Source organism: Rhincodon typus, chromosome 8, assembly GCF_021869965.1.
Source record: "Rhincodon typus isolate 14 chromosome 8, sRhiTyp1.1, whole genome shotgun sequence".
Lineage (NCBI taxonomy): Eukaryota > Metazoa > Chordata > Chondrichthyes > Orectolobiformes > Rhincodontidae > Rhincodon > Rhincodon typus.
This window is the reverse complement of record NC_063339.1, coordinates 5,010,529-5,038,038: the sequence shown is the minus strand read 5'-3', so window position 1 is coordinate 5,038,038 and position 27,510 is coordinate 5,010,529. Positions and strand designations below refer to the sequence as shown.

The 27,510-nt window shown below is 39.6% G+C and overlaps 2 protein-coding genes across 2 annotated transcripts in view; both read right to left on the bottom strand.

Annotated features, from left to right (window-relative positions):
• Positions 1-24,561, bottom strand: part of dicer1 (dicer 1, ribonuclease type III) — a 73,265-nt gene extending 48,704 nt beyond the window's left edge. Inside the window, exons 1-12 of the mRNA XM_048599940.1 lie at positions 24,396-24,561; positions 23,297-23,769; positions 21,755-21,887; positions 17,765-18,007; positions 13,914-14,068; positions 9,482-9,614; positions 8,494-8,569; positions 8,264-8,403; positions 6,705-6,884; positions 4,833-5,046; positions 3,801-3,954; positions 893-1,075 (exon numbers count right to left, since the gene is read on the bottom strand). Of these exons, the coding sequence (XP_048455897.1) occupies positions 893-1,075; positions 3,801-3,954; positions 4,833-5,046; positions 6,705-6,884; positions 8,264-8,403; positions 8,494-8,569; positions 9,482-9,614; positions 13,914-14,068; positions 17,765-18,007; positions 21,755-21,887; positions 23,297-23,769; positions 24,396-24,443 (2,132 nt within the window). The 5' untranslated portion in view covers positions 24,444-24,561. The remainder of the gene's footprint in view (positions 1-892; positions 1,076-3,800; positions 3,955-4,832; positions 5,047-6,704; positions 6,885-8,263; positions 8,404-8,493; positions 8,570-9,481; positions 9,615-13,913; positions 14,069-17,764; positions 18,008-21,754; positions 21,888-23,296; positions 23,770-24,395) is intronic.
• The window catches only part of LOC109910718 (endoribonuclease Dicer-like), a 58,292-nt gene continuing 55,255 nt past the window's right edge, over positions 24,474-27,510 (bottom strand). Inside the window, exon 7 of the mRNA XM_048599941.1 lies at positions 24,474-24,567. Within this exon, the coding sequence (XP_048455898.1) occupies positions 24,547-24,567 (21 nt within the window). The 3' untranslated portion in view covers positions 24,474-24,546. The remainder of the gene's footprint in view (positions 24,568-27,510) is intronic.

The window sequence follows — 27,510 nt, the reverse complement described above, 5'->3', positions numbered from 1 at the left end:
TATAACTAGATTGGTTACCCTAGACCTCCTCAATCTAAGGCATTCCTGCACCGTTGGTTTCTTACCCATTGTGCTATAGGAGGAGACCCTTTCTAAAGCTCACAGCAGAAAAAGGATACCTAAAAAACTCAGCAAATAACTTGAACATTTTGTGTCATTTAGAGACCTGGAACATACTGTCCAAGTGTGTGATGGAAGCAGATTCAAATGCAACTTGCAAAAGAAAACTGGATAAATAATTGCAAATGTTCCAAGATGAAGACAAAAGCACAGTTGAATGAAATAATTTGACAATCTCACAAAAAGTGGGCACAGACTTGGTGGGCTGAATGCTCTTCTTTTCTGTATTACAGCATTCTCTATAGTGACTCAGCCAAGGAGGATTCTTTCCCCCACCGCCACTGAAGTCAGGCACTTAAAGTTTAGCAAACCATAAAAGTTTACAGCAATTTTATTGCGGCCAGGTACACTTCACAACTCAAATGAGTACATAAATTGGCTAGGATTTAGAACACGCCATCTAAGGTGGTGATGGAGACAGTAGGAAAATTTATGCAGAAGCAGATAAGCAAAAAATTGGCAGGAATGTGGGGGGAAAAGTGGGGGAGTGCAATTAATTTGTACGGAGCGACTAGAGGTACTAGGCTGACACACAGTGACTACTGGGAGAGGAACATACCAAAATGCTTTCAGCACAACAGAACTGCCTGCCTCTTCAAATGTTTCCACAACTTCAGGGCAAAAGAAGAGGTGTTTAATTTTTTAAAAATCCAATTGAGCATACCATTATACAGCCACTGGGTGGCTCCAAAGGGCTCTTTAAGACACACAGAAGCGTAACAACTCTACATAATTTCAGAAAGTGCCAGGTGACTCGGTATGATAGTCTTACCTGGACGATGTGTGGTCCACATCCAGTAAAGGCTGGTTCAGGTTGGTCAAATCAAGATTGTATTTGGTTTTGTAATACTCTGCAAATGTTTCATACTCAGGGGAAGGGAATTTACTCAGAGGTGTGAGATCGGTGTATACATCAGCCACGTAGAAGCGATGAGGCTGGTCAAAGTTTCGATACCTACGTGCAAAGGAAAATCACAGTTCAAACTACATCAAGTTTTCTGAACGAGAAGCAACTCCAAGGCTCTTTCAACAGCACCTTGCAAACCCACAATCACTACTGCCTGGAAGGACAAGAGCAGCAGAAACATGAGAACATCGCCACCCACAAGTTGTCCTCCAAGCCACACATCATCCTGACTTGGATCTATATTGTCATTCCTTCATTAACATTGGGTCAAAACCCTTGAACTCCCTTACTGTGGCTGTATCTAAACCCCCATGGACTGCAAGTGGTTCAGGGGATGGGCAATAAATGTTGGCCTAGCCAGCAATTCCAAAAACCCTTCAACAATAACTTGTTAAAAAATTAGATAAGTCTCAGAAAGCCCAGACAAGGTAGCTTTAGAAAAGCGTGTGAAAGTTACATTTTTGAGAACCAATGTAAAAAAGAATTGCTCAACAACTTGCATTCCAAAGCATTCAGATTTCACTTGCAGACACACTGGCATTATTAAGATGTAAGATTATCAAACTGCACTCTACATAAGCTTAGTGATGAAGTCTTAAATAACAATTGGAAGAGGTGGACAGTTTTTGGACATCAAGATCAATTCTTATGTTAGGCAGCGTTTGACAAAATTTAATAGAATAATTGTTACAGGGGCACAGTCAGGAGAAACTGCATAAATGAGCGCAAATTTAGGAATGGCATGTTGAACTTCTGAAGGAATTGGTGGATGTGGACACAATTACAACGTTTAAAAGATACTGGGATAAGTACATGAATAGGAAAGATTTGGAGGGATATGAGCCAGGAACAGTTAGGTGGAACTAACTTGGCATGAACTGATTGGACCTGAAGGGTCTGTTTCTGTCCTGTATGACTAAGTGACATACTGTAATGCAGCTTTAAGAAAAACAATGAGGCAATGATCAGAAAAAGGGTCAGAGCACCAGCTGCTCCTGGACACCCTGTTTAGATACAAATTATAATTTAGATACTCATTATAATTGAAGCAATTAGAAGTGACACACAGCTTATTGGTTCTGATCAGGTGCTTCCCAAAACTTTGCGGGAAGCTAGGGATGAGATTGCTAGGCTCCTTCCAAAGATATTTGTATTATCGACAGCCATGGGCGAGATGCCAGAAGACTGGAGATTGGCTAATGTGGTGCCATTATTTAAGAAAAGCTGCAAGGAGAAGCCAGGGAACTATTGACCGGTGAGCCTTATGTCAGTTAAAATACAAAAGAAAGAAGAATTGGCATAACTTGAACTCCATTGGTAAACCTAACCGAACAATAGACTATTTAACTACTAAAAAGCAAATGTTCCAATATAGTAACATCCCATAAACACATCCTTGGCAAAGGCAAATTTAGTAAACAGGTTGTCTCACATGTGATTCTGACAGTAGACAGAGAACCCAAGCTTTTAGCTGTAGTGACAGCTTTCACAACCATCTTCAAAAGCCCTTTAACTACTGATAGCTAAACTAAAATCCTGGTTCTGTGGGAGCCTGACTCCACAGATTCACACTGCTTCAATTGTTCCAACTTTTCAAAAACACCCAAAGCCTCACAACCTGTTTAGTTTATTGGCTCGGATGAGATAATGATGTTTAATGGCAAGAAGATATCCACGTTGCTGACCTTTAATAAGCTAGCTCATTATTCAAATTGGAAGGTTACTGAATACTGACTGTCTAGTAAGGGAACTTCTAGTTACTGGAACTCCATCACCCAGCATCTTAGAAACAAGGAATGCAATTTGACACCATAGGTCTGTGCCAAAATTACTGTGGTACTGCCTTTGGAAGATGTGAAGTGTTTCAGAATAATTCACTTCTCATTTATTTGCCTTAACAAAAGCAAGGCTGCAAAGTCTTTTATGGAGATGGTTTACCACACAATCTATAACTACAAGGCAGCAGGTATTCAATGGGGAGGCCATGGCCTAGACTGTTAACCTGGAAACCCAAGTAATGTTCTGGGGACCTTGGCTCGAATACTGCCATGGCAGATGGTGGAATGTGAATTCAATAAAAATCTGGAATTAGGAGTTTTACGTTGGCCATGAAACCATTGTCAATTGTCAGAAAAACTCATTTGGTTCACTAATGTCCTTTAGGGACAGAAACTATGATCCTTATCTGGTCTGTCCTACATGTGACTCCAGACATGTGGTTGACTCTTACCTACCCTCTGGGCAATTAGAGATGGTCAATAAATGCTGGATTAGTCAGTGATGCCCTCATCCCATGAATGAATAGAAAAATCTTGCTTATCTACTGGCAAATTAGCATATGCACAACAAGATTTCTTTCTCTTCAACCAAATGATACACGGAAATTAATTTGCAGTGACAAGGTAGACATATGGAAGTGAGTCATTTCATTGCTCTGTATGTTTGATTGTGGACTGAAATGAGAAAAAGGACTGGTTTAAAACTACGACTGTGGAAGGGATTGCTGTACTTTTTACAAGCAAGTTACTGAAAATTCTTTGCAAAACTGCTGCTTTGTTCAACATATGGGAGAAGCTGATTGCAGACAAGCTAGTACCAGATTTGGCTAGCAAAGAATAGCAGATTGGTTTGTGCAGTTGTGACCAGCTGTAGGGCGACAAAGTGCATGTGCCTGCCAACAACTATGTTAAAACGTTAATGTTAAAAATAAAGGAAAGCACAAGGTATACAGAGTAAACAACGATGGATTAAAGCAAAGGAAGAATTTTCCTACCTTGGAATGATAACTGCGTCCTGGTAGTCTTCCAGATTAAACATAAAGGGTTTCTCTTTTGTATAGTGTGTATTGGGAATGCCTGTGCGCGCTTCTGACCTTTCTATATCTTCCATAAAGGTGAAGTCGATATCCAAGTGGTTGGAACCATCAACTATGAAAGGAAATATTTTACAAATTAGTTCTTCATGCAGCAATAACTAAGAAAGTTCATCTACTATATTAATGAACACAAGGTGGTATCTAGAAGAGAGATGCAAATAGTAACAAGATATGGCTGACACTTTTTGGTGCTCGCAACTTAATGAGTATTTCTAAAAAATTTTTTTGGTGGGTACAACTTAGTGAGTATTTAGGCTTACACCAGAGCACATATTTGTATCGTTTGCACCTTAGGAAAGTGACTTTGGCACATCGGTTTTGGTGCTTTTGACAACCTACAGCTGTCAGAGAGGTGGTCAATGGCACACCAGCCATGGCCAGCTTTATGATTGTCTTATAATCTCTCAACTGTTGTCGTGCAACACTGTTCTTGTGTGATATTTAATTCAGCGCCTTATGATTCTCAGACCAGTGTTTCAGACATTGAATGAGAGTTTCACAGCCCTGAATTACATTCTGCTGAAAGCCCATGTAAAAACTTCCCATGCAACAACTAAAGGAGTTTTATATTTGCACAAGCCAAATACTAAGCTTCATTAAGATAGCAGTGAAGGAGTCTTGTGGCGCAGTGGCTAACGTCCCTGTGAGTCAGAATCTGCAGTTTCACTTTCCACCCACGATGATAAAAAAAAATTCATAACATAGCCAGATCGGTCAAATGTCTACTGCAGCCCGTAGAAACCTTCCGAGACAGCCTGTTCGATGTGGAGTGCTCCTCTCTAGCTGTAGCCTCTGCTGACCTGTTGGCAACCTGCACTAGGGAAACTAGCTATGGAAACAGACAGAAGCAGATGCATTGCCTGTCTCGTGCATCACCACATGCCAGAAACTTTTAAGTTTATATAAAGTACAAATATTGATACAGTTTACCTTTATCAAGAGGTAGAACACAATAGGCTGCATCAGCTTCCGTAGGCTTGAATTCTAGTGCAGGTTTCTCCAGACGAAGAATGTGAGAAAAGATATACTGATGTAGCCTAGTGATCAGCTCCAGCTGCTTTGTACTCAACGTGAAATCTAATTTACGCAGTTCAATAGATATGGTAACCTCACCAGAGCGAGTGTATACTGGAAAATGAGGAATCTGTTTCGGAGAAAAATCAATTCTTTTGGGTTAATATGATTATATTCTGTATTATTGGTGTGAATTACTTATGTATATTTCATGATGTTTACACATACATTCAAACTGCAGGATTTTTTTTTCCCCCCGTCATAAATCAGATTGGAAAGGTACTTTTCCATGGAGCAGCCAAATTTGGAATTGAGCTGCTCAAAAGTGGTGAAGATGGGCAACGTTAGGGAGGTGTAAGTAGGTGATGTTGGTGAGCAAGTTTTTATGCAGTCAAAAGCTCCATTCTGTCAAAAGACAATATTAAAGCCACAAAAAATCTGGTTCAACATTTAGGTAAATGCGAGGCAGATGGATCAAATCAGTTGCTAGTTTATAGTGGCAGCCACAGGCAATGGCTTCAATTTTCCCAATAGTTAAATTTCCGCTTAGCCAGCACCACGTGCTGGACCAACAATCTGACAAGTCAGAGACAGTAGAGAGATGCTGTTAAGATAGAGCTGGGCTTCATCAGTTCATATGTAAAAACTTAATGCATTTTCATATGATATAGCTGAGGAGCAGCAAATCGATAAGGAATGGGACAGGCCAAGGACAGATCAATGGAATCACTAAAGATCAGTGCAGAAGTATTCAGAAACCATTGCAGCTGATTCTCTGATTATGACTGATAGAAACGGACCATAATGTAACACTATCAATCAGCTTGACAACTGAGAACACAATATAATAATAGTGCGATCATCCATAATTGAAGGCTGTAGATAGATAGAGAAAAACTAGGAGTAGTTTAGCTTTCTCAGTCACGTAGGATACTATTGTGATCTTGGTAAAGGATATTTCAAATGAGGCAAAAGTGGAAACTCAACTGGGAGGATTCTGACATGGAGTGACAGACTCAGATTTGGGAAGTGACAGCAAATTCAAGGACTTTGGGAGGAAAAAGAGCGGTTGAAGGTGGGGTCGTAATTTGCAAGTATAGAGAAGTTAGGTTTTTCACCAAGTATTATCTAGGGAAGTAGACACAAGTCAAATTGAAACTGAACGCAAAAATGGAGATTGTAGTATTTGGGAACTGACAGTAAACACCCAAATTATCTGCGATGGCAAATGCACTTGGTTTCAATCAGATCATAATGAAGCATTCCACAACAACTACTACCAAATCAAACATATTCTAAACTAGGTGCAATTGAACAGATGAAGTTAATTTGACTTTTTAAAAAATAACTTGATTGTGTTTAATAAAAAGCACTAAATTTGTCTCAGATATTTCTTTTGCAATTAACTCTTTCTTCCAACAAGAAATATGATTGAACTTTTGTGGCAGCTGTCCTGCCTTGAAGCTGTGGAAAACCAATGAAAAACCAATATGCTATCACAGTGCAGGGCTATCGTGCTGTAGAATTTCCAATCACACCAACACAACCGTGGAGAGCTAGTTAACGTTAGTAACCTCTTCACAAGGCAAAAGTAACCCACAAAAAACAACTTAATATCAGAACCTTTGTGCATCTAAGTGACTTCTGCGTATTTTTGTGACTAACATATGCCAAAGTAGTTTGTCTATCCATTTCTGTCAGGTTGACTATCGACAAAGTAAATCATTTTGTTTTTCTATCTGCCTATAATATAACCAAACTGCATTGTAATAAAAGTGATTCAAGTACCCGAGGTATTGGTTTGGCAGTCAGAATCCCAAAACATCGGGTTGTATCTTCTGGTGGATACAGTTTTCTTCTTCTGAAGTTGAGCTCATCAGGAAGCGGAGTGGTTAACACCATGCCAATCACGTACAAGTAGCAAGGTTGGTTTGCTTTGGGGTAACTGTTCCTCAGACATTCAGGAATCTACGCAAATAGATGGGTGTGCAGGTGGTGGTTTGTTAGGTAGTCGGGAGTGGGGAGGGAAGTGGGGTGGGGGGAAACAGACCAAAATATTTGAAGTTATTAGCAGATACATAATTTACAGCAATATCTATGCAGCAGAAATTAGAACAATGTTAACAGCTTGTAGGCACTTAACTGGGTAGTAAATATACCCACAATGCTATCAGGACGGGAAGTTCAATATACTGATGTTTGTTTTAAGTCTCCAATATGAAAACGTGGAAGTTTGACATTTGATTTAAACATCTACCCTCCCCTAAGTAACTGGAACCAAAAACTATAAAGAATGGCTCTGTGCAGCCATGTTTAGAATATTGTAATTTTTCCCTTAGAATGTGCCATGCACAACTACTAAGCCTTCAGCATGGATTCTTAACAACCATGAAACTTTATTCATCACAGGATACAAACAATGCAAACAGTGTCAGGAAGGGGCATTGATTTTGTTAAATCATGAGTACAGCCTGACTTTCATTGTTACACCTCCGCCAATGTATATTTTAGTTATCAGAGAAATAGTGGACATGAGAGGTGGCCAGGTTCAATATCCAAAGTGGTCTACCTCCTCATTATTCCTGTGGGAGCACTAAGCCAGGAGAACGAAAAACATAATAAAGCAAAAAGACAAAGATTGTAATGAGTACTGAATCTGGACTCCCAGAGTACCCGCAGGTAGCTGGTTCCAAAATGGCAATGGTGGGGCGTGCTTTCCCCCTAATTTCTGTTTCCTGCTGTGCAGGCCTCAGGTCCGAGTGCCAATGAGTCAATGTGCCTATTGGTGTGCATAGAATCTCCAAGAGGCTGCGCGATATAAAAGGTAATGCCAGTGAAGTCTCAACAAAGCTCATTATTTTCTCACAATTCATTCAGGTGACATGGGCTTCCCTGGCTGGGCCAGCATTAATTGCTCATCTCAGGTTGCTGTTGGTGATGAGCTACTTTCCTGAACTGTTACAGCCCATTTGATGTAGGTACTCCAACAAGGCTATTTGGGATGGAATTCCAGGGATTTAAACCCAATGATGCTGGTGGGATGACAATATATTCCAAGTGAAGATGGTACGTAGCTTGAAAGAAACTTGCAGGTGGTGGTCTTCCCCTGTGTCACAGGCTTCAAGTGGCATTTTGCATCCAATCTGTCAGGATAAATCAAGGCATCTATTGCCAAACATTTCTGCCATTTCATTAGAAAATTAATCACCCACCATGTTGTGGCTACCTTCCACTGACATGCTGAAGAGCAGTAGAGCCTGAGGCCAACATTGCCTGCTCAAATGCTCGTGCAAAGGGATTGGCTTTTAAACGTGCACTCCAGGTGTAGATAGACTGTCTGTACTTACTGCTTTAGGGTAGCACTGTCTCCGTTTTGTGGAACCTGGTCTCCCAGGAATACTGGTTTCTTCCTCATCATGCAAATCAAGTTCCTCTTCATATTTCACAGTTTCTTTCCCAACTGGCATTAAGTGATCATCAAGTTCACCTGCACCAAAACAGAGGAAAACTATTTTTATACTACATTTTTTTGGGGGATGGAAGACAAAAAAAAAACATGCATTTATTCATCCCCTACCTATTTTGTGCAGTCTTTCACAACAAAGAAGGGCTGCTGCTTTCTCAGCCAATCTTGTACATGGCATCGGAGGACCCTAGGTACAAAAAAAGCATCCTCAACAGACTTGTAGCGATGACCTGAAATAATACATTATCCTGGGCAATGTGAATTAACGGGTGCAATTTCATCAATATGCTGGGGAGAGCAAAAGACAAAGAATAAAAAGAATACATGATTTAAGTAGTAATGGTATTCCTCACCTCTGAATCAAATGGTTGTAGGTTCATATTCCTTTCCAGAGACTTGAGCCAGTAATGTAAGGTGACAGAACTTCAGCAGTGATGCACTTTCAGTGGTACCATCCTTTGGATGAAATACTATTCTAACGGTGGTCTTATATCCTCTTAATTGGCCAAAACATATTTGAATAGCAGGGGTGCTCTGCCAGGTGTTCTAGACAATTTTTATCCCTCAATAAATATCATCTATTATCGAACAATTTATCTCATGACTGTGGTATTTTGCAACATTTCCTACATCACAGACGTGAAAAGCACTATAAATGCTGAAACTAAGCACCAGGTCAATATCTGAGGAGGAAAGACAAGCGAGAATTTGTCTTTTCTTATTAAATATATTTCTTGCATATTCTGTTGAGTCAACAGGTGTTGTGTTTGGGGTATCTGAAGATGATAAACAAGCTCCGAAATTGCATTCTATTCTCTACAACACCATGAGAATGACGTCCCACACCTATCAGAAAGAGGGTTACGCTCGAGGACAACTACTACTACTACTTTTTAAAACCAGCTTAAGCCAGTTTTGTGAAATGCCTGGATTGGCAATCTGATCTCAGTCATATTTAAAAATGGATAGACAATGAATTCTTTAAAACATGAACATATATGGAGGAGAGATAATAATAAAAAAAGTCTCGAGTTGAAACTATGGGACAAATATTTGATCGTAGTCAAAAATTAATATCAAAAATGAAATGCTTACTCACAGTTACTGGGACACGAAGAGGCGAGTTGATTGGAAGGTAGAGTGTCGACTGAAAAGTACAGTCCGAGAGTTCCTGGGTTTTACATTTTGGAGCCAAGTGCGTGAATGGATCGCTTGGTAATCTGGCACAGTACCTTTCAGAAAAACACAAGTTGTATGTATATTAAGAACTTTACACAAGAAACTTTTATTCTACTTAATCCTTGGGATCCAATCACCTCCCTGCACAAACTGGAAATAATCAAGAGGAAATAATACAAAATTAAGCTCAGTACTACACCCCATTTAACAAGACTATCTAAGGTTACTGAGTGATGCAACCTCCAAGGTATACCTCCAGCAGAGTAAATGGCAAAACGTTGGCTGCTGTTGCTTATTACAGGATTTCTACACAGAATGTGTTTAGGCAAAGTTCCCGAATGGGCATGAAGAAAGAATGTAATTAGTCCCAAATAAAGCAAAATTCAAAAGTTCCATTTATAATGGAAACTTGAACAAAATGCTGGAGAAATTCAACAGGTCTGGTAGCATCTGTGGAGACAGAAACAGAGTTAATGATTGCAATCTGGTACAACTTAGAATGACTTACCAGACTCTAAACTTTAATTCTGTTTCTTTCTCCACAGATGCTACCAGACCCACTGAGTTTCTCCATCATTTTGAATGTTTGTTTCAGATTTCTAGTATCTGCAGATTTTGCTTTCATAACGGAAACTTTCTGCACAACCATATATTGCCAGAATTTCCCCACTTTCAATTGCTGCATTGCATACACAGGGACGAGGTGGTGGTTTTGCCCATTTGGCTTTTTGAACCTGTTCCATCATTCAGTAAGCTCATGTCCAGTCTTCTGTTCTAGCTCTATTTTTTTTTTTTTTTTACACTGTCTTCACATCCCTTAATTCCCTTGGTATCCAAAGCTCTATCACATTCGTCATGAACATACTCAACTGGTACCATTACAGCAGATGGAGGAAAAGTAGAAAACTGTTACAATTATTTAAATTAAGGTTCTCCTCCATGGATAGGAGGAAGATATATCGTACAATGTCACTTGTAAATTCACTTATTGGGTGCCTTAAAACAGATATTAAAACATAGCGAACTTTGTCTTAACCGGCACCTAACGAACCAGCTGGCAAAGATTATATACCTGAAATACCAGAAGTTTACTGTATTATCACAATCTCAGAGTAGTCAATGGAGGGTGCCAGTGAGAAGGTTCTTTTTATTTAAGTTATTATTTATTCCTTAAACAAAATATAACAGGGATGTGTATACCCTCTGCATTATGCTTCTATTACTTGGTGTGCGTTTTTATATTGATTATGTGACCCTCTTGATCAACTGGTACACTCCTAGTCTCATAGGTGCTGGATAAAGTTTTTTGTAGTACTAAAGTACAGATTGATATTAATGCACATAGAAATCTCTTGCATAGAATTGAATGTTACACAAAATACTTATAGGTATAAAGTTACTACTTCCTGACAAGCCATGTGATATCTATGCCTGGCCACTACAGAATCAGTCACAGAAAGATATTTAAAGAGCCCTCTTGATTGTGTAGCCAGAGTGGGTAAATTAGGAAAAAAAATCTTAACAGCCTTTCAGTGGGAGAGTACCAATTTTATTTTAAAACAAGTCATCGTGGTTTGGCCCACAATTAGATTGAGGAAAATTGTCTGGAGTACTCCTTGACATCTAAATATTGGAAAGCAGGTTCAAATAAAGGACACCAGAATCACAGCTTAAGTGCAGTCATTTGTATGTCCATAAAACCATAAGACACAGAAGTATGTTATAAGGTTTGGGTTGAATACCCAAGAACATACACTGGAAAAGGGTAAAACAAGATGGCACCAGAATCAGAAGACTGTAAGTTGAAGGCCCATTGTAAAGACCAGACTATATCTAGGTTGACATACCAGTACAATACTGGAGGAGTGCAGCCTAATTAGAACCTTGGATTAACCTTTCAACCTATCACGTGGATGCAGACGATCCCAGGGCACCATTCCAAAGAGCAGTAGTCATTCTCAGTATCCTCGAGCCCCCTTCACAAAGGCACAGGAGACCATTATTCAGCTAATCAAGTTTATGGCGATCCAATCAAGTTATTCTTCTGAACTAGGAGTGCATTCCTGCAAGCTTTCTCCCCCTTAAGCACCCATCCAATTTCCTTTCGAGATCAGGGTCTTGGCTTCACTTCCCATTTTTCAGGGGGCTGGGGGATGGAAAGAGATAATTCTAGGCCAGTTCTACTACCAAATTAATTTAAACTTTTCCCAAACACATCAGTGAACTTAGTGCAAGTAGCCCCTTTTAAATAGGTGTCCCAGAATTGATCTGAATTCCAACTCTTAACTCCTGGCTGCTGCACCAAGTCTGAAGTTACACATTGATCCGGTCTTCCTTTTTAAAATTCACTCATGGCACGTGGGCTTTGCTTCAAGGTTTGCATTTATTGCTCATCCTGAACTGCCCTACAAATGGTAGTGGTGAGCGACTTTCGTGAACTACAGGAACACTCATGGTGTTGTTAGGAAGGGAGAATTTTTGACCCAGTGACAAAGGAGGAACGGCACTATTGCTTCAAGTCAGAATGGCATGTGTTGCATGACCTGTAGGGGTAACCGAAGGTGGGGGCATTCTCCAGTGCATGGCATCAGGGGCAATTACTAACTTCAAAATGTCAAGTTTTGACTTCTTCCCTAGCTCCTGAAAGGCACACCATAGGACCTCAATATCTCTGCCCCCTCTGTTGTTGGTACTGATGCATGCAACTTTTGGCTTTCCCCTGCAGAATATTCTGCAGACTGATGTCTTTTGCCCTGGCATCAAGATAATACCATGCAGTTCTCTTGAAGACTGTTACAGAAATGTCTGCCCCTCCCCCAATTATGGAATGCCTTCCAACAGTTCCAATTTTACTCTTCATTATTCCTCTGTGCACTGCCCAGCTCATTGGTGTCACGGCCTGGCTTACACTGAGTACTCATTTGCAAGAATCACATCTCTGAAGCATCCTGTACTTCCTGCCTCTTTCTACTGTCCAAGATGGCCATCCACCTCTCAGTTTGAACTCTTATCCACTGTGGAGTGACGAACTCAGTTGCTCAAGCTCAGAAACCCCACAAATGGAGCATAAGTAGCTGGTGACAGTTAGTATACACATATCTCCCAAGACAATGGAATATGCTGATCTCCCCACATAGTACATATTTTCTAATCAACCTGTTCAGAGATTTATGATATACTTCTGGAACAGTGAGGTTTGAACCCAGGCTTCCTGGCTCACATTACTGCTACACCACAAGAGCCCACTTCCCCTTTAGTGGGTGCTCTCCAATCAACCCGATTCAGAAATGTTATTACACACCACTGGTCCTCCCCTACCATTTCATCACAATGATCTCAATTTTTTCTGGATAATCTAGCAAGTGATTTTCTAGGCAAAACTACAGTATGCCAAATTTCAACTACGAGCCAGTGCACCAAGTAAAAGTAATCCAAAAGGTGGTTAAAATTTGGACTGTCAGAAAGTGATTTTTTTTATTCTTAGATAAAGCATACCTTTTTAAACAATGCATGCTGGAAGTTACAACAAAGCTATTACCCCAGAGATTTATACACCTCACATTAGACAACTTCAGAGTCGTCGAGGTTTGATTTCATCAGGTATTATTTAACAACACACAGGACGCTGCCACTACATTAAAAATTAGTCCATGGCATAGTAGCGCCCCCTTACGAATAAACACTTCATGTGTTAACATTATGCTTAGTACTGAAAAATAAAATTGGATTATTCTATTTTAATCACTGCAACAGAGATATAGCTTATGAACAAAGGACATAGCATGGAAGACTATTCAGCCCATCATACCTACATCAGTTATTTTAATGAGCATCAATTAGCTCAATCACCATAGCCCTGTAATTATTCATTTTGAAAGTTATTGTTGAATCTACTTCCATCACCCTTTTAAACACGTTCAATTCAATGTACTGCATTGAAAAAAAAATCTCATTTCTTTTTGCAAATGATCTTTTGTTTAGCCACTAAAGCCGCTGGGTCGCGGCCCACCTGCCAAAACAGGTTTCTCTGTGCAATGCAAAACATCTCTGTATTAATCACCTCATTAAATTTTCTCTCGTGCTTCTTCCCTCCAATAATAGTGTAGGTGTCTCCTATCAGGATTTGATTCAAGGTGCATGGACACAGAAGCTAGGGAACAAGCACGAACTTTGTGGCAGTACACAAACTCTGCACTGCTCACCACCAATTTTATTTTTATTTCTAGATTTCTTATACTTTCTTTTAGACATGGATAGGATATAAAATGACAAATAGTTCTAATTTTAACAGATGGTTAAAAGCTTAAGATCAGTGATTTCGCTAATGTGTTGTATCAATGATTAGGATCTACCTGTTCACGTGTCCAATGGCAGTGTTGATAGTTACTCGCGGACTCCCTTCTTCTGGCCTCAATACATATGGGGGAAGCACATCATCATCATCGGTGACAGGTTCTACCTCCAAATCAGCAGAATCCACAGACTTTGAGCACTTGTTTCGCAGAATCTTAGTAAGGTACCAATGTAAATATATGAACCTTCCAGAAAATATAGCTACAAAACAACATTTTACAATTACTGTATTTTCAGTCATAAATCAACTCAGAGGTAATTCTGCACCCTCTCCCGAAGACATTGATGTTGAGCAGAGATGTTGTCAATGTCTTTAGGCATTCTTCATGGGAAACCTCAATAGTAGCAGCAGCCTATTGAGCTACATACATATGGTGAGAGCAATTCAGTCTTCACCCAACATTTATGCAAATAAACCTGCAGGGGTCAGTGGATAGTGAACAAGAATGTGAATCATGTTATTTAAAATATCTACAGCTTAAAGCACCAGATCAATTTGTACCAAACCAACCACCAGCTCAGCTGAGATCACCTAACGGTGGACAATGCTACAGTAATGTGTGAAGTGATTCATTTAGGCAGGCAAACAAGGCAACAAAATACGTGAAGACTGGTTGGATCCTGGGAAGCACTGAGGATTAGAAAAGCCTTGGTGCATGTCCATTGGTTCCATAAAATTGCTGGACAGATAGAGAGTGGTTAAGGTAGCAGGTGGGAATACTTACATTTAAGGTTTTGGAGTAGATCCGTAGCTCGGGTTGTGGGTGTTGAGGTTGGTTGGCCCGCCGAGCTGGTTTGTTGTTTTGCAGACGTTTCGTTACCATGCTTGGTAACATCCTCAGTGCAGCTCCGATGAAGCGGTGTTTTCCCGCCTGGTTTTTAAACTCTGGGGTCCATTGAGATGGGTTGCCTCACTTCCAGTTTTCCTTTGTAGTGGAATGTACATGGGATTGAGTTCAATGTGTTTATTAATAGCATGCATCATGCAGTGCCATGCTTCCAGGAATTCTCGGGCTTGTCTCTGCCTAGCCCGTCCCAGGATCTTGGTGCTGTTCCAGTCGAAGTCATGGTTCTCCTTGTCCATGTGGATTGAGATGAGTGAGTATTGGTCGTGTCTTTTTGTAGCCAGTTGGTGTTCATGTACTCTTGTTGTTAGTTTCCTTCCTGTTTGTCCGATGTATAGTGTTTCTCACAGTCTCTGCAGGGGATATTGTAGATGACGTTGGTCCTGTCCATGGCGGGGAGTGGGTCTTTAGTTCGGGTGATCAAAACACACCAACACTTCAGCGGAGGCTGCACTGAGGTGGTTACCAAGCCTGGTAACGAAACGTCTGCAAAACAACAAACCAGCTTGGCGAGCCAACCAACCTCAATACTTACCTTTATTAGCAGAAGCATAGAGTTTAAGAGCAGGGAGATTATGCTGAAACTGTATAAATGTTGGTGAGGCCAGTTTCATGGGCAGTTCTGGAGTCCTCATTACAGGAGGGATATGATAGCAGTGGAGAGGATGCAGAGGCTATTGCAGAGGTATGTTGCCTGGACTGGACAGTTTTAGTTATGAAGAGACTGGGAAGACGGAGGTTGTTTTCCTTGGAATGGAGCAGAGCAGATTGAGGCAGTGCATGATTGTAACATAACGTTACGAAGGGTAGACAGGGTAGATGGGAAAGGATGCTTTCCCTTGATGGAGGGATCAATGACTGGGGCATAGATTTAAGGCAAGGGGCAGGAGGTTTAGAGGGGACGTGAGGAAACCCTCAACATTTAACAAGTATTTAAGTGTATACTTGTGATGCGAAGGCAAACAAGATTATAGGCTAAGTGCTGAAAAATGCAATTAGAATAGTTAGAAGGTGCTAAGTGAGCTTGACTGGTACAGATATTAATGGGCCTTTCTTCTGTGCTGTAGACCTCTGTGACTATAATTGGGACTGGTTTCTACTATGAGTACCTCAGGTACTGTATTTCAAATTCAGAGCAGAGGATATTGAAATTTTAGCTAAATCTCACTTATGTGACCTAGACTGATTAGGACGTTTATTTTTGAAGGTGTGTTAAAATTAAAGCCATATCCCAAAAGAAAGTAGTAAAAGCTATAGAGATAACAAGGTGTAGAGCTGGATGAACAGCAGATTCTCTAGCATCTGCAGTTCCTACTATCTCCAATAGAAGATATATTCCCCTAGAGCTGAAACAAATGTCAGTGGTTCATAAGTTGGTGCAATCCACTTTATAGGTCTTTCATCTAGAGGACTTGTGTTTAATTCTACTTTTCAAAACTAGATCAAAGCTCTACTTTGAGTGGCTGAGAAGTTCCTAAGTGAGCTTGATTTGGTGGTTGCTGCATATTTGATCTTTAAGGTTCTAAATCATTCTGGGGTGGGAGAAGATGACAACTATATGGTAATTCAGCCAGCGCACTATTTGCAATTGCTATACAATGGCCCTTGTTTTTAAAAAAAAAAAAGTGAATGCAAAAATTTATTAACTATGCTGACACAAAGAACAATTACTATGGGGAAGGTAGCATTCTGGACTTGAAATTTAGAGACCTGGAGTTCAAATCCTATTATGTAGGCAGAATTCAAGTAATCAGTACTAGCATCAGAAAGTATTACCATAAGAGCTGCTGAAAGTGTGCTGGACTAACTCAGCAGGTTTGGCAGCATTTGTGGACAGAGAAATAGAGAAACACAGTTACAGTTTTCAGTCTAATGACTCTTCTTCAGAACCCTACTTCAGACATATGCAAAACATATCTGAAGCTCAGGACAAAACATATCACCAATTTATCCTTATACAGCATTTAGTAGATTGCCATATAATTCAATCTGTGCTATTTGGAAATGGGGAGCAATTGTACTATTTCCAAATTTTCTGATGACCCCAATTGGATGAGAGTGCAAGCAGCAAGGAGGGTGCAAAGGGGTGGCATGTGGTATTGGACAGGTTATATGAATGGGCTGGAACCCACAGGGGAGAACAATGAAACTAAGGTGTGAAGTTATTCACTTTGGTAGGAGAAAAAAGGCAGAATGTTTCTTAGAGAGGGGTTGGGAAGTGTGGGTGTCTAAAAAGGAAATGGGTGCCCTTGTCCATGAGGCATCAGGAAATAGCATGCAGGTGCTACAAACAATTAGAAAGGCAAATGGCATGTATTGAAGCAAGTGGAGTACAGAAAACAAATTTCTGCAGTTATTGAGGGCCTTGGTGAGATTTCTTATTTTTAAACATTGCATTCTTAAGTGAAGAATAGGCCTGAGTTGGGGAGAAACCTCATCTGCAGTAATATGTACAGTTTTGGTCTCTTTACTAGGGAGATATACTTGCTATAGAGGGAATGCAATGGAGGCTCAGCAGCTTGGATGGCAAATTGTCTAACAAGGAGTGATTGAGCAAACCGAGTCTGTATTCACTACAGTTTTGAAGAATGAGATGCAACTGCAGTGAAACTTACAAAATTCTTACAGCATGACAGAGTGGATATAGATAGGGTGATCCCCCAGTCTAGAACCAGGGAACATTATTGCAGGATAAAAAGGGACCGGCCATTTAAGTCCGAGATAAGTTCAAATTTCTTCATTCAGAGGGTGGTGAATCTTTGAAATTCTTGACCGCAGAAGACTGTGGCCTCAATAATTCAGCAGGTTCAAGACAAAAATCAAGAGGTTTCTGTAGACTAATGAAATTAAAGGATATGGAAATAGTGTTGAAACTGTGGAAAAGATCAGCCACGATCTAGAATGGTGAGGCAAGATCGATGGCCCGAGTGTCCTACTCTGGTTTGTATCTTCCTAATTGAGGTGGATCCGTAAATTGTGTTTATCAAAAAAAGGCCAGTAGATACCTTTTCAATTGCCTTGTAGGTTTTGAGGTCTTCTTTGAAATCTTCAATTTTGTCGGAATCTGAAAGCATGATGTAGTTTGAGATGGGTGCTCGTGCTCTTCCTTTTGATTGGACGTAGGAACGATATTCTGTTGGCAAATCAAATCGAACCACCAGATTGCATTTTGGAATATCAACTCCCTCTTCAACAACACTAGTTGCAATGAGCAAGTTGGTCTCATGCGCACGGAATTTTCTGAGCACCTACAACCGTTTTTAGGGAAGGAAAAAATAAATGTTAATGTTAATGCAGTTCCAGAATCTCAATGACTAGGTAACAATGCAGAAGAACACAATTTTGCATTTGTGATTCACCATCTACTTTAAGGTTTCTCTACTTCAAATTACAGGCTTCAAAATAAGCCAGTCTTAAAAGGGAGGAAAAGGAAGTGACAAAGTGATTTTTTTTGTACTGTAGATGTTGATATATAAATGGATATTTGAAGCTCGAAAAATCCTAAATGGTGGTCAATCTACATGCTAAGCTTAGCATTAAAATGCCGTCATGGCTATTGACATCTTGAAATGTTACCACTTCCAGCAAACTCCCATGTCTTTTGCACTACCAGTACTACTGCCTGCCCGATTCCTTATGCCCAATTATAGGTAACCAAGAAATAAAACAAGTATTTGTGGGAAGAAAATCTAGTTGACTGAGTAGAGCATGATGCAACTGAAAGGTAACGTGTGGTATCAACTTATATGTAGAATATAGTATGTCGCTGGAAAAACGTGGGCTTTTTACATTGGTTAGAAATTAGGAATGGACAATAAATGCTGGTCTAGCCAGCAACATAGACTTTTGCCAATCACTTAAAACGGTGCCCTCTGCTAAACAACTTTATCTATGGTAATTGTTTCTCCTTCCTTACTCTATTAAGATCTTCTATAATTTTGTTGTCTCCATAACTTGTTCGGCTGGCTCCAAGGAATACTTTCCTAACTCCTTTATATACGAAGTCACAGATTCCTGGGACCAAATAAAATTCCTCTGCACCTGCTCTAAGACCTTTATATTTTTCGTAAACAGCAGTGCTCAGATTTGAACACAATACTCCAGTATAAATGTAAACCTCAACTTGAGACAGGATGTAATGACGATATCCACTTATTTCAAAACTGAACTTTTATAAACTTGGTTTTAAAAACAGCTGTTTAAAAATAGGTGACAAGCCATGCTGTGATTCTCATCGTGTCATGCTTTTAATTCCACCTGACCTTACCACTAACATGCCAATTAACATCAGTAATTCATTTTATGCTCAAAATTCAGAGATAGATGGATAATATCTGTCAAGTTAAAATATTTCCATCAGCCACACGAGTTTGAAAAGAAAAAAATACTCACTGAATTGCCACATGCTTTCACAAATCAAGCAGCAAGTAATCAGGAAAGTTAATATAAAAAATGTCATCATACCTCAGGCAAGGGGGAAAAGGTTGAGAATTTGTGACTTCACGATCACCTCAGCCAGTACAGAAATTGAACCCATGCTGTTGGCATCACTATCAGCCACCCAGCCAACTGCGTTTACCAATCCCCAAGGAAACCTATAGAATGTATGCTTTATTACGAGGGGAATTGAATGCAATAGTAGGGAGATATTCTTCAGTTATACAGGGCAATGGTGAGACTGCATTTGGAGTGCTGCATGCAGTACTGGTCACAGTACTTATAGTAGGATGTTAATGCGCTGGAAGCAATTCAGAGAAGGTTCACTAGATGTTACCTGGAATGAGCAAATTATTTCATGATGTAAGGCCAGACAGGCTAGGCATGTATAGTTGAGTTTAGAAGAGTCAAAGGCGATCAAATTGAAACATAGAGATCCTGAGGGGACTGGTTCAGATGAATGTTGAAAGGATGCATCCTGCTTTGGGATAATCTAGAACTAGGGGTCACAGTTTAAAAATAGGGGGTGCTGCCTATTTAAAACAGGGATGAGGAAATATTGAGTGTCTTTGAATTCCCCTCCACAAAAGGCAATGGATTCAGAATCCTTAAATATTTTTAAGGCAAAGATAGGTAGATTCTTCTTCACCAAGAGGAGAGATCAGCGATACGCAGGATTGTAGAGTTGAGGTTAAAATCAGATTAGCCATGATCTTAATGAATGGCGGAGCAGGCTCAAAGAGCCTACTGACCTACTTTCATTCCTTGTTTGTATTTGGAAAATGACTGCATATACCATTAGGCTTTGCTAAAATTTTGCACTAATTTTGACTTGTCAAGTAGCCAATAGATACTTAGCAACAGTGTGCATCAACGCATCCTTTGAAAGAAGATTAAGAAATCTGGTCAGGATTTCTGATTACAACTCAGATATTAAAAGCCCTGCTCCATGAACATTAGCACCAACAACTGGGTGACCAAATAGGCATTTATAATTTGGAGTTGCACCACAGCATCACCACAGATGATCTTCAAGATTGCACAAAAACAGAAGTTGCTGGAAAAGCTCAGCAGCATTTGAGAAGAAAAAAAATCAGAGTTAATGTTTCAGGTCAGGTGACTTTCCTCAGTTCTGATTGTGCTTGTTCATTCCTTTCCTTTTTAAAACCTCTGTATAAGTGCTCCCGTTCGGCTTTGAGCAATTCCAGGTTACTGCAGTGTATTGTGGCTCGTTTGAATGACATCCTGATGCAGCTCCATTTATGGAACGGACAGTGTTCCCCACTATGCAACACAGACTCTGGGTCCACTATGTAGATGATACCTTTGTGATTATCAAATGCACAAGACTAGAAGAAACTCACTGACAAAACAACCTCAACAGAATAAAATTCACAAAAGAAGAGAACAATTACCAATTACCCTTCCTAGACATTATGGCAGAACGCAAGAACAACGGGGAACTCCATACAAGCGTAGAAAGAAAGACCACACATATGGACCAGATACTTAATTATACCAGGAACCACCTCTGCACCCACAAACAGAGCTGTATTAGGACATTATTCAAATAAGCCACAACACACTGCAGCAACCTGGAATTGCAAAGCAGAACAGGAGCACTTATGGAGTTTTTCTTAAAAGAAATAGATATCCAAAAATGGAGTTTTTCAAAGAAATGGATACTTCCACGACAGACCACAACAAGATGACACAATACGGCCAGACACACGACTTGCCCTACCATACATCAGAGACATATCAGAGATGATCACAAGACTACTCAGGCCCCTAGGTATCAGGGTAGCCCACAAATCAACAACCACCCTGTGACAGCTACTGACAAACATACAGGATGCCATACTCACCACTAATAAAACTAATGTAACATACAAAATACCATGCAAAGACTGTGAGAAACATTGCATAGGCCAAATGAAAAGAAAACTAACAATAAGGATACACAAACACCAACTAGTCACCAAGAGACACGACCAGTTCTTACTGGTCTCAATACACACGGAAAAAGAAGTTCACGAGTTCGACTGGGACAACACATCCACAATAGCGCAAGCCAAACTGAGACATGCCAGGGAATTCCTGGAGGCCTGGCATTCCAATCAGAACTCCATCAACAAACGCACTGAGCTAGAGCCAATGTACAAATCACAAAAACAGAACTGGAAATAATGCCAACCACCCCAGCAAACTGAGGCACTTCACCGGAGGCATACTGATGATGTTACCTAGCAGGGTGACTATACTTTTGCAATCAAACACACTGGCTCAGTAAGCAAGTCTACAACCTCATCCACAACTCGAGCTACAAATCTTCTCAAAGACTTTATGCAAATACACTTATTTATCTGCTAGAATTACCCATTGAGCTTCCAAAGAAACAACTATTCAACATTCTTGTAGAATTTATTCAGGAACAAGCAAAATGATTTTAAATTTGCAGCTTTAACTAAGAGAATGACCAAGTGAAGAAGCCAGAAGCCAATATGGTCTTCAATGTTAGATTGTTTCTTTGCACAAAAGTAGTGAGATGCTTTTACCTCTTCTTGTTTCCTGAACTCCACTTCCATCTGTTTATTACGAGGCTGGTTCTTTCCAATGCCATGACCAGTTATGAAATTACTGCTGACATAAGACAACTCTGGATCCTGCTTGCCTGCTTCTTTTATTAACCTGAAGCAAAATAATCAACTCAACTTAAACTCCATAAAACAGGCGGGGCAAGGAAGAGGACAACAATGGAAAGTGAAAGGGAAGAACAGCCACGGCAAAGCTAAAACTTTAGCAGAGAATAATTTTATTGAAGTCAGTAATAACCACCTGCCCACCTCCTCGTCTACCTCTGAAAATATCTACCCCACTCTATTTTTCAGTGAAACGGCCAGAATCATTTTCTCTTCTCAAGATATGGTCTGGGGTGAAATGGTCTTTTTAATTTCCAAGTGATGTCAAAGCCACAGGGAGCTGGCAAAATTCTAAGCCTCTATACTCTTACAGTTAATGTTCTAGTTAACTACACATACGTTGATAAAATCATTAAGGAGGAAGTTGAGAGTAACCTAGGAATCTTAGTGTTGTTCAATATGTTCAACACTGCAACAATTATTAAATCCAGTAGAATGTGTATTGAACATATCAGAGGGAGTTGTGATCAAGCTGTCTTGTGGTTTGACCACAGTAAATTTTGCATAAGAGTTCTTATTCTGGCCTTGATACACAAATGAAAGTTTGGAGAAGCTTGCTCTTTAACCTAGGCGGGTAATATTAAAGTGGTGATTTTGGAAAGGTCTACAAAAATCTGCAGGAATTGAACAGGTTGTTCAAATTATCACTTTAAATTAAGTTGCTAGGGTAGGACAAAGGGACACAGGTTCAAGAAAGTAACAGGTACATTTAGATTATTGCCAGAAAATACAACAACATAATGACCGATCAATGAGAACGAATTTCTAGAAAGAACAGCAGAGGTTAAAATGCTGTAAGTATTAACAGTTAAAACTACAATGAGGGGTTGGGGAAAGCTTTAGAATATTTCTGGATGGATAAGTTTAGATAGGCCAGTTGTCTTTTATGTATTTTGTGAATTCTGGATATAAAATCTTCTGCATTCTAAAAAAATTATTTTATGGGATACGGGCATCTCTGGCAAGGCTGCATTTGTTGCCCATCTCGAACTGAGTGGCTTGATTTGCCTCAGAGGATAGTTAAACTTCAACCACATTGCTGTGGCCTGGAGTCAAAAGTTAAGTTTGACTGAGTAAGGAGAATTTCCTTCCTGAAGGGCATTAGTGAAGCAGATGAGTTTTTATAACAATTACTGATAGCTGTCCTGGCCACCATCAGTTAGATAAGCTTTATATTCCACCTTCCTGTAATTTAAATTTCACCAGTTACCACAGTGGTGTTTGATACCTTATCTTCAGAAAGAGGCAAACCTTCACAAACTTTTTTCATGAAGACACACCAATTCCTAGCTCATTAGTCATATTAACACTGAATTATAAATTCCCTTTTTAAAACAGCACAAAAAATTTTACACAAAAGTTTCAGCGATGCCTTAGCCACACTCTATCATCTCTTACCTGTTTAAGACAACAGCTGTATAGCGTCTCTCAACAAAAATAATCCCACACAATATATTGGTGAAAGGGGATGGGAAGTTAGTGTCAGTCTTCTCCTTTTCCTCTATTTCTTCATCCTCGTCCTCATCTTCAGAATCACTCCATGATACATAATTGTCCTGGTTTCTGTTGTTGTACCATTCAACACTTTCAAACTGCTGCCGTTCAAAAGGTTTGTACTCGTGCAGGATTTCCAGCAATTTACTGACTTTTGGGGTTACATATTTCAGATCGAGTGCAGCAGGTGAGAAGTGCTCTTCACAGAGTGCATGAATTTTCCTAAGAAGAGTGTCTGTAAACAAAAGGAACTTTCTGTTCAACTCCTCCTGCTCATGCTTTATATATTTCTGAAGCTCTCTTACCATCATCCCAGCTACTTTATCTGCACACCAAGGCCCCAGAACGGTTAATACTGCACGGCAGTCTACCAGTACCTATAGGAATTAAAGGGGCAGACAAGGATTAATTGGGAAAGCTGATCTTTCACTGTCTGCTTTAAATAGAAAGCATTACAGAAAAAAAAATCAAAACACTATATAGAAGTAGGGCAGTTTTAAATCTTGAAAATTGAAAATTGAAAAATGAATTTTGAAATAAGAAAAGTGGAATCACCAAAGACCTAGATAGCTCACCATCTCAAAACTAAATCTTTCTACTTCTGAAAATTCTCAGTATAACACTCAGCTCCATAATTAGAAACATTTTTGGATTGTGAACATGGAGACAGAAGGTAACATCTAACTCAGTACTATTTTAGGACATAGAATCAGTTATTTTCTGTTGGCGCCCCTTTCATCATTACAAAAATTGATGCATCTTGAATTATGGGTAAAAGCTGATGCCCTATGATATGTCAGATTTTCACTTTCGAGTACTGAGCAATGCTCTGTAAAAAACTGAGGCCTCAGTAACCTAAGAAATTTCAAGCAGATATTTCACTGGAATCTGCAGTAATGACATCAGCATTGCTGCTCAACAGAAATTATAAGTTGATTCTTTATAAACAATAAACTTTGGACTGTATTATAAAGGCATATGCCAGACACAGTTCAATATTTACCTGTTTAGGGACTGATGTTGGGCCTCTATCATCCCAATGTGCAGACATGTTATTAAAATCATTAATAAAATTAAGTGCTTCATCCAACTCCTTTAAAAGTTTTTCATATAGTCCACTTTTATCCTCATATGGTCCACAGTCAAGCACAACTTCATGAGGTTGAGAAGAATACCTATAGATAAAAGATGACAAAAATAACTGAAACACATCAGGAATACTTATTCTGCCACTTTCCCTCACCTTCAAAATAGAACTTTGTTAATTTTTAGAAGAAAGCAAATTAAAAACTTCATTTCATTACAGGCAAAATAAATTGGAAATGACTTTGATAGAATGAAATTCAAAGCCCACAAATGCAAATTCTAAATTTGGTTCAACAACCACGGTAATTTGATGGCATCCACAACTCTCTGGTGTAGAGAATTCCAGACATTCACGCTTCTCAGAGAGCAGGAACTCCTCCACTTCCTAGTTTAAAATGCATGTCCTCTCATTCTGTAACAATGTCAATTAGCTTCAAATTTGCCTGTTAGAAAACCATTTCAACAACAAGCCTCTAAAGACCCCTCAAAATCTTCTTTATTTCAATAGCACACCCGTCATTCTTCTAAACGCTAATGAATAAAAGTTTTAATCTGTTTGGCTGCTTTGAAAAGCAATGCAAAATATTTGGTTACATTATCTGCCATTTCCAATCTCCATTATTAGTTCCCCAGTTATCCTCCAAGGACACCATACTCACTTTAGTTACTATATCTTTAGATATAGCTCTAGAAGCTCTTGGTGTTTGTATTTATATTTCTTGCTCATTTACCTTCATAATCAATTTTCCCTTTTGTTAGCATTTTAGTGATCTATTGCTGGCTCCTTAAAAAATATTTAATCCTCTGGCCTACCAGTAGATTTCACTGCTTTGTATGCCTTAGAAAATTGGACTGTATACTTTCCTTGACTGCCTCCATTAACCATGGTGGATCAGTCTTCTCATCAAGTCCACTTTTAGATCAGCATAATTTTTTGTTAAGTGATATGAACTATCTGCTTAAACGTGTGTTGCTCATCTATTGATCTTCCCCTTTCCCAGTGTGTTCAGGGCAGCCCTTCAAAAACTATGTAATTCTCCTTATTTAAGTCAAGGATACTGATTTGCGCTTTCTCTCAAACTAAATTTAAAATTCTACCACACCGTAAATACTACATCCTTCATGAGGTCTGATTAAAAGATCTCTTATCAACTCTAATTCATTACACATTACACTAGATCCAAGATAGCTTCTGCCAGGTACTCAAGAACGAACGATGAAAGAATGAAACAAACAAATAATGAAAGAACGAAACAAACAATCTCTGATGCACCCTACAAATTCATCTTCATGTTACCATTGCCCCATTTAATTTATCCAGGCAATATCACTCACGACGATTGCAGTGCCTTTCTTACACCTCTCAATTATTTCCTGATTTATACCTTGTCCTACAGTGAGTCAACCTTTTGGGGGCTCAGGGGTGATTCCTCCTAGGAGTTCTTTCCCTTAGTATTCCTCATTTCTGTCCAAACCGATTCCACATCAAGATCTATTACACCTAAAATCACTACTAATGCACCTACTCACTGCCATACCCATACTGTCCTTTATTAACAAAGCTACTTTACCCTCTTTTACTTTTTGCCTATTTTGCATAATGTCTAACGCCCTTAAATATTGACTCCCCAGCTCTAATCATCCTGCAGTCACGTTGCTAAAACTATCAAGTCATAAACATTTAGTACTATTTGTGCCATTAACTTATCAATCTTGTTACAGCTGCATTCAAATAAAGAGCTTTAAACCTTGAACATTTACCATTATTACCTATTCTAATTCCAACTTCTGCTGCACTCTTCTGCTTATATTTCTGCCCCTTCCTGTCACTTTGATTATCACTTGCCTCTACACTCGTGTACCCCTGCTCTCATCTGATTTTTTTTTTTTTTTTATAAAAAGAACTTCCCTTGAACTGAACCTCTTTCCTCCACTATTTAGTTTAAAACCCTTACTACATCCCTAATTCTATTATTTGTTGGGGCATTGCTCCCAAAATGGTTCAAGAGAAGTCCATCTTAATGGAGCAGAATTTTCTCCAGAACTCATGCTCCAGGAGTCAGAAACTATACCTCCTACAGCAATCTTTGAGCCAAGGATTTTTCTCTCTGGCTTTATTTACCCGATGCTAATTTGCATGTGGTTCAGGTAGTAATCATGAGGTAACTGCCTTTACAGTTCTGCTTTATAATTTTCCCCAAGCTGCTTGTAACTTCTCAGGAGAGTCTCCTTCCTAGTCTAGGTAGGTTGTCTGTACCTATGCAGACTGCATCAACTGGATCTTTCCCTTCCAACTTTAACTCTAGAAGAGATGTCCTGACCCTTAGCACTTGGTAGGCAACACAGCCTTTGGGACTTTGTCTTTGCTGCAGAGAACAGTATCTATTATCCTAATCGTGCTACCACTTATTGCTACTACATTGCTCCTTTCACCATCTACTTCAATGGTGCTCTGGGCCACTATGCTTTGGTCAGTTTGTTCATTGTTACTACTGTTCATGCCCTTACCCTCAGCAGCAAGAATTTCTTTGGGGGCTCATATCTACTGATCAAAGGCCCTGGCTGGGGCTCCTTCAAAGCTATATCTTGGATAGCAATACCTGCCTTACTTCCAATAACACACTTCCTGTTCTTGACCACAGATGAAATTTGATCTAATTATCTAAGACTGCCAGTGTGTCCAGATAACTGAAGAGTCTGACTATGACTAACTCTCCCCCTTCCTAATGTTTTACAGCATCTGGGCTGCTGAGGCCAAAGTTGTTTGAATACTTGGTGTGAGGGTTATATTCATTGTGGATCGCACCAGCATCCTCCAGTTCCCAAATAATAAAGCTGTAACAAATTGCCTACTCAGCCATCTCTACTTTATTGTTGAATCAGAGATAGTAGGAACTGCAGATGCTGGAGAATGCGAGACAACAAGGTGCAGGGCTGGATGAACACAGCAGGCCAAGCAGCATCATAGGAGCAGAGAGGCTGACGTTTCGGGCCTAGACCCTTCATCAGAAAAGGGGGAGGGGAAGGGGGTT